This window comes from Ammospiza caudacuta, chromosome Z (genome assembly GCF_027887145.1).
Source record: "Ammospiza caudacuta isolate bAmmCau1 chromosome Z, bAmmCau1.pri, whole genome shotgun sequence".
NCBI lineage: Eukaryota > Metazoa > Chordata > Aves > Passeriformes > Passerellidae > Ammospiza > Ammospiza caudacuta.
This window is the reverse complement of record NC_080632.1, coordinates 73998279-74010390: the sequence shown is the minus strand read 5'-3', so window position 1 is coordinate 74010390 and position 12112 is coordinate 73998279. Positions and strand designations below refer to the sequence as shown.

The 12112-nt window shown below is 40.8% G+C and overlaps 1 protein-coding gene across 1 annotated transcript in view; it reads right to left on the bottom strand.

Annotated features, from left to right (window-relative positions):
- OXCT1 (3-oxoacid CoA-transferase 1) overlaps positions 1 to 12112 on the bottom strand; it is an 86129-nt gene that overhangs the window by 17174 nt on the left and 56843 nt on the right. The window contains exon 14 of the mRNA XM_058824533.1: positions 928 to 1017. Within this exon, the coding sequence (XP_058680516.1) occupies positions 928 to 1017 (90 nt within the window). The remainder of the gene's footprint in view (positions 1 to 927; positions 1018 to 12112) is intronic.

The window sequence follows — 12112 nt, the reverse complement described above, 5'->3', positions numbered from 1 at the left end:
ATGAACATGACAACTATCAGGTTAAACTCAGCCCTGTTACTCAAAATGTGCTCCTTGAGATTACAGTTTAGTATAAATTGTGAAATTACAATATTTTTCAATATATATTTGTGTTTATTTTTAAGTGAAAATTATTTTTTAAAATCTCATTTAAAAAATACAAAACAGTTCATACATTTACTTTCATATTTACGTATTTACTACAGTTTACCATGCAAATTCTGACAAGAGATATTACTTTGGAAAATACAAAATTAATTCTTGTTGCAGACATATAATAACTTTGGAATAATAGAAACACAATAATTTTTTAAAAAAAGTAAAGATTTTTCTCTTTCAGTATATTTTTCTCCTGTGTTAGAAGTTTCAAATGCAAAGTTTCCTATGATATTTTGGGGGGGACTTCTATCTATTGCATATACCTATATCAATGCCCTCACAAACAAGTCTCTAGATTAACCTCTTACAAATGATGTAAGGTAGCCTGCATCTCATCATGCCAAAAAAATATATTCTATTAAGCTGTCAGCACCAATTTGACTGGCAACTTCAAAGGTAAATATCTTTCCATCATAACCATGGGAAATCTCATTTTTCAAACTATTCTGAGGTAAAGAGTAGAATAGCAGCTACTATAGCTTTGGCAATGGCTATCCCCTTTAAATTTGCATGAAGTAGCTAAAAAAAATGTGTGCAGCTTTTAAACTTGAAGTTAATATTTCATTTTTTCTCCCATGGTGAATGATTCACTTACTAGAGGAAAGGACCCATATTAACCCAGCCTCCAGTTGCATCACCATAATAACAGCAAAACTGTCAAATCCTCCCAAAGTAGCAGAATGGATATGTCCTTTTTTTCCTGTTTTTTTTTTTTTTTTGTCTTTTGTGCAGCACAAAACACTAATTTAGAAAGTGCCAGAGCCTTACCTTGGCTGAGTGTTCCATGGTGACAACCACTTTGGTCTGCGCACTGGATACCAGGTCCATTGCACCCCCCATTCCTTTCACCATCTTACCCTAAAATGAAATTTTTAATGGAAATGTAATATTATTTGTTGGTTTTGGCTTTTTTTTAAAGATAATATTGTGCCTGCAAGTGACAGCACAAGACAGTCAACACTTCCTGCACTGAAAGCCCACCTATTTCACAACCATAGTATTCAAACACCAACAGAGGGAAATGAGCTGTCTCATTCTTGGCTCTGTTTGATGCAAATAGAAGAAGAGTGATGAGCAGAATAAGGAGAGCTACTGCCATGGCTCTTTCCATGGGGTGTAACCAAAATCTGAGTAGTATCATTGGCTTAGTGAAAGCACTTACACTGAGGAGCAATGAATTTAGTTCCAAGGGTTTTGTCCCATGAAAGCAAAGAGTTCATCTGTCTGTTGATGGAAATGCTACTGCTTCCTCAAAAGAAATCTCTACTTATGAAATGCAGCAACAAGAACATCTGAACACTGCATATCCACCTCACAGTTTAGAAAGTCTCTTGCCACTTCAGAAACCCATGCTTTGTATCACTATATCAGCAGAAACCAATTGGGTTTGGTCTATTCCAGATGTCTGTAGAGGTCATTTCAGAGTATGGGTAAATACATAAATGTGGGTCAATATTCACCTCTGTTTGTCCCTCAAAACATGGAACGCTTTCAGCCTCTGGACTCATTCTTCTCTTAAAGTGGGATACAATTGCACATGTTAAACCAGCAGGTGTTTTGTGGTGTGGTGTTCAGCTATCTCTATTTTTATTTCCTGTAATGCTATTGCATTCAATCCTGCCTATTTCCATTACCTTAAACTGGATGTATCTGATCTTGGAAGGTAAAGAGGTCCAGACCTGACACTAGACCAGACTACTGACAGGAGATGATCAGAAGTACAAAGCTCTGTGAGTATGAGCAGAGCAATCACTTTTGAACAAGCTCTAGACCCCAATAACTAAAGATGGCAACAACCTCACATGCCAACCCAGAGCTGCCAAGGAGGAAAGAAAGGGAACTGCAAGAGGGGCTAGTGGGAAACATGACGTAAGGAAGGCAACAAGGATGGTGAAGGGCCTTGAGGGGAAGCCATATGAGGAATGGCTGAGATCAGGTCAGTCTGGACTTACAACTGTCTTTATAGAGGAAGAGGAGGAGCAGGCACTGATCTCTTTTCTGTGGTGACCTGTGACAGCATGTGAGGGAATGGCCTGAAGCTGTGTCAGGGGAGGATTAGGTTGGAGATCAGAAAAGGGCTTTCCACCTAGAGGGCAGTTTTCACCCAGGGCACCGGAGCAGACTCCCAAGGAAGTGGTCACAGCACCAAGCCTGGCAGGATTGAAGAAGTGTTTGGGCAATGCTCTCAGGCACATGGTGTGACTCCTGGGGATGGTGCTGTGCAGGGCTAGGAGTTGGACTTTGATGATCCTCATGGATCCCTTCGAACTCATAATACTCTTATTCTGTGATTCTGTCAATTTTACAGATGAAAATTAATTAATTTCTGCCTCAAATGGTTTGCATTTTCTTTTGAGTGGTTAGATGGACAGTAATATAACATTTACTGTTACAGATATAAAACCTAAAAGTTTATGATTAAATGCCTGGAAAATTTCCTAGTGCAAAGCTCTTCTCTTGTGCTTCCTTTTATCAGCTATGTGATCCAACACCTTACAAGTATCAGCACCTAAGGTCCATGATAAAAAACATATGGAAGAGACTTGTCTCAATAAACTCCCAGGCCAGCTACTTGTTAGTCTTTAGATCATTATGGTCTCTTATGTAATGAAGGCAGTTGTATTGGTTTGGCACAGCCTGGTTTTTGGTAGCAGGGAGTCCACAAAGACAGTTCCTTGTGAGAAGCTGCTGGAAGTTTCCACCATGTCCACCAGAGCCAAGCCCTGATGGCTCTGAAGCTGGCCAAAACTGGGCCAATGGGAGAGGTTGGTAACACCTCTATGATTACATATTTAAGAAGAAAATCAAAACAAAGTCATAAGGTTTCAGCTTCTAGTCAGAGAAGAGAAGGAGGTAAGAACACATGAGGGAAACAACTTGGAAAAGACCAAGGTCTTTGAAGAAGGAGGAGGTGCCAAGATTCCTCTGCAGGCCGTGATGAGACCATGGCAAAGCAGCTGTGCCTCTGCAGCCTGTGGGGATCCACAAGGGACACAGAGATCCACCTCCAGCCCATGGGGATCCGTAAGGGATGCAGAGATCCACCCCCAGCCCATGGAGATCCACCCCCAGCCCATGGGGATGCGTAAGGGACGCAGAGATCCACCCTCAGCCCATGGAGATCCATAAGGGATGCAGAGATCCACCCCCAGCCCATGGGGATCCGTAAGGGATGCAGAGACCCAGCTGCAGCCTGTGGGGATCCATGGGGGATGCAGAGATGCACCCCTAGCCCTTGGGGGAGGTGCCCATGCAGGAGCAGGTGGATGCCTGGAGGAGGCTGTGATCCAATGGGAGATCCAGCAGAGAGAGAAAGGCTCCAGCTTCCAGGCTGGAGCAGCCTGTCCTTGGAGGACAGCACCCCCTGGAAGAGTGACCCATGCCACAGCAGTTTTGGGAGGAGTTTCTGCCCATGGGAGGGACTCACAGTGCAGCAGGTGTGGTTTGGCTGCTGTTCGTGGGAGTGAGCCCACGCTGGAGAAGTTCACAGAGAACTGCTCCCATGGGAGAGACTCCATGGTTTCACAGCGGAAGGATTCCTCTCCCGGAGCTCAGGAAGGAAGTCTTGGTGATGAACTGACCAAAATTCCCCTGCCCTGTATCCCTGCCAGTGGGAGGGAGGAAGGGGCTAGGGGAAAAGGTGTTTTAAGGGTTTATTTTGCTTCTCGTTATCCTCCCCTGATTCTGTTAGTAATAAATTTCACTTTGCAACTAAAGTTGAGCCTGTTTTGTCCTTGAAATATTTCTCCCAGTCCTTGTTTCACTCATGAAGCCTGTGATCATTTTTTTCCCTTTTCCCTCCTTTGCCTAGCTGTAGCAGGGGAAGGTGAACAAGCACCTCTTGTGGGTGCCTGGTGCTGGGCCAGTGTCAAACCACAACAGCAGTATTTACACACACACACACACACAAATATTCCCATTTCCCTGCTGTTGGCATAGTGAAGAACAAATCACATCTCCCTAAATCTATAAACAAGCCCTTTGGCACTGTTCAGTCAGACTAATATATTTATCACATAAATTATCATTGCTACTAAATAGTTCTTTGCAAATAGAAATCTGGAAAGGATTTATCTCTGTCCTTAACTTCTTGACACTGTTCAGATCATTTTCCATCCTGCCTGGAAAACACAGCTCTCACAGAGACTGGAGTGACCTCCAACCTGCCTGCCAGAAACTCCATGACAAGATAATGCAGGATATTTGAAGATTACATATTATCTCCACAGTAACTCAGAATATGCTTGCATTGAGGATCAGGCTATCAATACATCTATCCTGACAATGCCATTAGCTCATTTTCCAGGTCTTTTCGTTCTATTAACTACAAAAGACCTACAGTGACAAGTAAATTCCTGAGGAACTAAGTGCTGATGAAGGTCAACAACAAATGTACTGCTGAAGAAACCATCATACAGAACTGAGAGAAGAGACATTATCCCTTTGTGTGTGAAGAAAGAGGAAAATGCAAGCTGAAGAAAAGGACTTCAGGATTTTAAATTGCTTCATCTGCTCCTCCTCTTTAGGAAAACAAATTCACCACTACAGGGTGGTGCCTAGTAAAGCAAATCGATTCAGCATTCAGCATTAAATGCAACTAACCAAGTAATTACATGCTTTTATTCTGAGGAAGATCCAAAGCAGAAGAGACTTACATTGCTCTCAGTGCACCTACCAAACCATCTGTCCTACATTACAGTCTGTATTCAAGAACTGCTGAAACCAGAAGGGGCATTGTTTTTTTCCTTACCTCCTGTTAATGGGCCCATCAATGCCTTTCTGCATGACTCAGAGATAACTCCCTCTGGGAGCCATTTCTGTTTAGTGGACCCACCACATGACTCACAGAATGATACCAGCCCATTGTGAGATGCTCTGCCCAGGGGGCAGGAGCGAAGCATCCCCACCTGGATATACTCTGGGGTTTGGGACACAACAAGCAGTCTTTCCACTGGATTTTCAGAGGAAGACTACATCCTACTACAGGATCACTGCTCCAGCAGAACCACATTTGCCACTCCAGGAGGACTGCAGCCACCAATCCAACTGGACTGGTGGCTGGTACAACACCCTGACCGAGAGAGTGTCAGGTTGTATTCTGACTGTATCAGTAGTTTTTCTTTTGTATTATTGCATGTATTTTGGTTTTGATTTCTTTTCCTTTTCCTAATAAATTGTATTTCTGACTTTCACTGCCTCTCACTGGTTTTGCTTTCAAACCAGAACACTACCATAATTTGCATTTTCCCCCATTTCTCCCCCACCACACTGGAAAAGGGGATAGCCACACACTAAATTTGAATTAAAATATTCAAGGCTAAAAAGTGGTTCCAAAAAGACACTTCACTCATTTTTGCCCTATCCTGCTCCCTCAATTAATTTATTTAAGATGATTTTTGTTAGTTTTTAATTACAATGGTGTTGCTAGCTTAAGAAACCATTCAGAAGGAAAGAATGCTGTCATAGAGCACTGGTAATGTGAAGCACTTTTATAAAACCCATTTCATCAGACAGAGCTTGAAGTAACAATAAAAGATTTTTGCATTAGCCATGCACTTCTGAGAGGTCCAGTGTTGGCAGTTATTTATACAGAGAGTTGGGTAGAGAACAGACACAAGCTGACAATTTCCTTGCAACTTCTCTGTTACAATACAAGTTGGGAATTCTCCTTTTCCCATTGTGCTTTCATCAGCAGTTTCCTCTGAGTCTCAGTCCAAATAACACTAGAGTGCAAGACATGGAAATTTTGGACCTGATACTTTGGGTTTTAATTGACATCATCGGTTGTCCTGCCTTCTTTGTGTAGACCTACATAAATGTACACAGTATTAGTGAAATTTCTTATAATGACTACTTATTGCAAAATGAACTGTTTTGTTATTGTGGTAATGGGGCATCTTTAAGAAAAAGAGAGAAAGGTAAGTTGGGATATTTTCTCATCTATTGCATTTACATCTGAACATTTGAGTGGTCAAAATTTATTTATTTGAGTGGTCAAAATACAACATGAATGAGTCTGAGGAATTAATTTAGCCTAATAGTAATTCCTAAACAGGAACCATTGTGTTTGTTTCATCACCTATGCCACCCAAGACAACCTGGCATTCCAGTGGAAACTTGTGAGTACTCCAAAGTGGGCCAGGCAAAGAAGATATTTTTCAGGAGAATGTGAAATTTTGCCTGAATGGTATTTCAATCAAGTTAGAAAGGTGCTACAACAAGCAGGAAACAATTAATAAGAAAATTCAAACAGATAAACAGCTGAAGAAGAGCTAGATGAGAAAAAAAGAGAAAAATTCAGGAGCCTTCTAATACTCTTAAGGTTTTGAATCCACACTGGTGCCTTAAAACCTTCCTCTGCATTCCTGGGGGAAGGACTTTTCTTCTGTAACTGAATTTTATAACTGCTCCCAACATTATATGAAAATATACACTTGAACTGTTTGCTTAAGTTAAAATAATGTGATCTTTTGAGATAAACAGGTATTCCATCAACAGTACAGCAGAGCAGATGCTAATGATGAGTTCAAGAAACAATGAAAACTTGTTAAATACCTCTTGAATAATTCCATTCAAAACTGAACATCAAAGCACAGGCAAGGTAAAAATGTACCCTTGCTTGGAAAGGAATCAAGCCACTTCCCTCCTAAGAGTCCTTGCCCATGTTTCCAACTGACCTAATACTGTATTAACAAATAACATTCAGTCTGAAATTTCTCTTTCCTTCCGTTAGATAAAAGAGTACACATACCTCACACTATGCTTTGTTATATTAACAAAGTTAATGAAACTGCTGTTTCAAGAAGTCTTACAGAAGATAACAAGTGCTTCTAGTTTAAACTGCAAGCTTCCCATTTAACCTCAATTTTCAGGCATCCCCCTGAAGACTGGAGAAGATGCATAGGAGGAGAGAGCAAAGATGTCAGCATTGTCTCTCCTGGCCACAGACACAGACGAGGTGTCAGATATTAAAGGAAAAAAGCTATGGAAGGTGTCCTTATCAAAGGAAATTATTGTATCATGCCAGGGACAGACACTAAAATTCAGAGCAACTGGAACAGTACAAGATTCACAGAGAAAAGCAAAAGCTAAGGTAATGTAGTGGCTACATGGTACTGCCACCACAACCACCAACTGTGGTAATGATGCAATCAAAAGGATAAACTGAAGGCTCCTTCAAAGATCTCCGCTCTGCCCCTGTCTGCAGTTCTGCTAACACACATCAGTCACACAGGTCTCCCTGTCTGCACCGACACTGTCTGCCAGCACTGATGTGTCAGCATCAAACAGCACAGCACAGTAAAGGAGGTCATCAGATCCATACCTAACGATCTCATCAGTTGTGGGGTTACACCTGGTTGGTTTGGGAAAGCACATATTAGCTCAAAATTTTGTTTTAGGAAAAAAACCCCACAAAATCAGAAGGTAATATTAAAAAAATACAGACGCATAAATCTACTCTAGCTTCATAAAAATGTAGATGTCTCCTTTGCCCCTTGGTAACAGTCCTGTCCTGTATTTAACGAACAAGTATATTTGTAGTTGATTCTAAAATGAAAGTCACAACTCTTCCAGATCTCACTTTCCATTTTTCCAGTGAAAAAGACTGGATGAAGATTGTATGAAAAAAAGATGGATAAAGCTCAAGCATTCTGAACTATATTTCCTTGTTGTATTTTACACTGATTTTATGTCCTTACGTATGTCCCTCTTACAGAATTATTGTAATTATACTGTCAACTAGGACAGCTAGATTAGATCTTACTCTGAGGAAAAAAAACAAACAGTGGGAAGTCATTAACAGGATTTTTCATTCAGAAGAGTGGGTAATGCAACAACACAACAATAAGTTGATACTGGCAGAATACAACAAAACGAAGCACACTCTACATGCACAACAGGGTAAATGTATTTTTTAAAAGATACTAAAAAAACCCTAGTTGTATGGTTTCACCATACAAGAAATAGACTGGTTTTGAAGAATGTTAATCAGGTATCTCCTGGCACACACACAAACACATAGTGAAAATTAAAATCAAAAAGTAAGTCCAATTTCTGAAAGAATGGAGTATAAGTTCTTGAATGATTTCTTTTTCTTGGCAAAATGTAATAATAACTCTACCCTAAAATTTAACATACACAAATACATGCACTAATTATATTTTTATTTTCCATTATCAGAAAATTAGGGCTGCATGAAATACATGCAAGGAAAGTTGGGCAAATTTAATTCCTTTATTCTCCCCTAAACCCAAATTGGGTTTAGGGGAGACTAAAGGAATTCTTATTTCAACCATTGGTAACAGATTTGAATGACAGAGTAAAATTCAAATGAATACGCTGAGAAGCCGCATCTCAGGAGCAATGCAAAACAGTCTGTGACACGCTTCATTGAAATGGATTTGCTTTACAGTGATGAATGTTATTTCAGAGTAATGGGACAATTAAGCTGTCCATTTACCTTTGCATACCATTTCCAAAACACATAGCATAGCATGCAATAATTAAATTTTACTGCCAACATAATACTAGTCTCACTTGAAAGTGATGGCTCCATATCATAGTAACAGTTCTCACCACTAACCCACAGATCAGAAGTCCTTTGACATATGCTTGTATTTTTGAGACAGGCAGAATTTCTTCAGCTGCTCTCATTATCCAGAAGGCAGAGCTGCCACTTCCCACACTGAAAATTTAGGAGTATGAATAAAATACCAATAGGGAGCTCCTACATTCCTTCTATGCAGTCTGAAGAGAAATAAGCATGAAGAAAATTGATAGAAAAAGCCATCAAAAATGTGGAAGTAGTAGAGCCAACATAATACACTCTGTTTCTCCTCTTTGGCTGCAAGCTTTTGCAATAGTGATAATTTTGTGTTGCAAATGCTCTACAGGGCTTTCAGGCACGTTTGTTGGGAGATAAGCAGTAAACTGGTACATTATTGTAGGTGTAATTTCAAGAAGTGTGTCTGCAAAAACCTAATACATCTTGATACTAAACCCATTTCAATGTCCTATTGAAAAGTAGATTTCCAAGAAGTCTCTGGCTAACTTAAAGTCCCATCCTTCTCCTCTGTTGAAATACTGATGTAGCCCTACTCATGTCCTAGACATCAGACAACTTAATAGTATTACTGAGAAAAACTTGGTATTAATACTAAAACAAAACAGTCATTAAGTATATTTAATCTGCATATTTTCTATTCATACAGATTTTAGCCCATTTTTAGTACTTCACACATTTCATGGTTAATAGGTAAAATACTTGCAATGCTGTACATCTTGAAACAAAACACTGAGTTTAATGTATTCAATGCCACAGATATACCAGGACAACTAGGAGAGTAACTAGACAATGTGTTAGGATTCAAAATGAAAATATGCCCTATGCAAGGCATTCCTACCCAAGCCAAGTGATAAACAGGCTGCAGTAGGGCTCCTCAGAGAAGACCTACAGCGCTCTCAGGCAGTCAGGGACGCAATCAGGGATAGGTGTTCTTTCTTCCAGCATTAAAAATTATAATTTTGTATAAGAAAAACTCTTGGTGTGGAGACCTGCACTTCCAGTTTTGCCACTACAAATAGCTAAAGGGAAAAATAAAACCAAAAAACCTTCATGCAGACACAGAGTTGCCCATTTACCTTTACATTAAAAAACATCTTTGCTAATGAGGTCTGAGTGTCCAAAACTGTGCAAAATATGTACTTTGAAGTTCCGTAGAAAAGCTACCAATAACATATAAAATCATATTCCTAATGTCTTAGGTTATACTAACCTCTACAGACTGTACATTAAAGGATTTATTATTGAATTTGAATGGGTTTCCTCATTTCTTCTTTTCAGATAATCTTTGATAAAGCTTAGAATTTTTTCTAATTTTATTTAATTCTTAATGTTTTAATCCTTTAGGTTTGGTTACTCCAAATTAGAGCATTAAAATCTCAGGCTGATGAATCTAAAATTTAAGGATTTTTTTCTTAAAGAATGGTACAGATTTATGTATCCAAACTTCACCCCCTGCACAAATTACATCACTCTCTTCTTCTCTTAGTGTTAGCTAACTGCACTACCTTAGCAATCTAAAAATTAATTTTAAATTTTCCAGTTGAAGACTATATAAAGCTAAAGTTTATTTTCCGGATTTGTATTGTTTATAGAGATTAGGGATGCTAAATAGTGTCAGGTCCTGTATCATCTCTGAGGCTGCCTGTTAATTTCTGGACACTAGGCTTTGAGCCTGCTGTCTTAGGAAAAGGCCAGCTTCTTCTGCACCTTTGGATGTATTCTGTCTGCCCTTGTGAATTTACACAAGTCCAGTCTATTAACCACTCCTCATTCCTCTTTGACGGTGGGTACTAAGTGCTATATCTACACATCTTCCAAATACCTCCAGGGCTGCTGACTCCACCACTTCCCTGGACAATCTGGTCCAATGCTTGACAACCTTTTTGGTGAGGAAAGCATTCCTAATATTCACTCTAAAACTGCCCTGAAAAACCTTGAGGCTGTTTTGTCTTGTACTATCAGTTGCTGGGATAAGGGGCTGACCCTACCTAGCTATAACCTCCTTTCAGGGAATTGTAGAGAGCAGTAAGATGTTCCCTGAGCCTCTTTTTCTCCAGGCTAAATACTCCCAGCTCCCTCAGCTACCCATCACAAGCCTTGTGCTCCAGACCTTTTACCAGCTTTGTTGCCCTTTTGTGGACATGCTCCAGCAAAGTCCTTCCAGAACTGGGCAGCTTTCCAGCCACTCTGTCCCAGCCTGTGGCACTGCCTGGGGTGTTGTGACCCAAGGGCAGGACCCAGCACTTGGCCTTGTTGAACCCCACACCATTGGCTTCAGTCTATCAATGCAGCCTGTCCAGATCCCTCTGCAGAGCCTTCCTGGCCTCTAGCAAATCAACACTCTCACTCTACTTGGTGTCACCTGCAAACTGACTAAGGGTGCACTCAATGCCTTCATCCAGATCGTCAATAAAGATATTAATCAGGGCTGGCCCCTACACTGAGCCTTGAGGAACTCTAGCAGTGACCAGCCCCATATGGACATAACTCCTTTCAGCACCACTCTCTTGGCCCAGCCACCCACAGTTCTTTACCCAGCCAAGTGTCCCTCATCCAAGCCCTGAGCAGCCAGTTTGTCCAGAATTATGTTGCCAGATATTATGACAAAAGCTTCACTGAAGTCCAGGTAGACAACATACACAGCCTTTCCACCATTCACTAAGCTGGACACCCTGTCATGAAAGAAGATCAGGTTCTCAAGCAGGAACTGCCTTTCCCAAACCCATCTGCCTGATGCCCTGGTTGTCCTGTATGCCCTGCATGATGGCACTCAGGATGATCTATTCCATAACCTTCCCTAACACTGACAGGGAAGGCCAGTGTTGTTAACCTTTGCTGACAGACCTGCAATTCCCTGGATCCTCCTTCTGGCCCTTCTGTAGACAGACATCACACCTACAAACCTCCAGTCACCTGGCATCTCCCAGGTTAACCAGGACTCCTGGAAAATGATGGAAAGTCTCAGCGAGCACATTCACCAGTTCCCTAAGTACCTTGGGATGGCTCCCATCTGGTCCCATAGAATTGTGTGTATCCAAGTAGTGTGGCAGGTCGGTGACCAGCTCCCCAAAGTGTGGAGGTTTTATACTGCTCCATGTCCTTTGTTTTCCAGCTCAGAGTGCTCAGTACCTGGGTAACAACTGCTCTGACCATAAAAGACTAAGGCAAAGAAGATATTAGGTACTTCAGCCTTTTCCATGTCTTTTGTCACTATGTTTCCCCCTGCCTCCAAAGAAGGATGGATAACTTCCTTAGCCCTCCTTTTGTTATTAATGTATTTATACATTGTTTACTGTCTTCTATGGCAGTAGCCAAATTAAGTTGGACTTTGGCTCTTCTGATACTCTCCCTACATAACCTCATGAGATCCTTGTAGTCCTGCTGAGT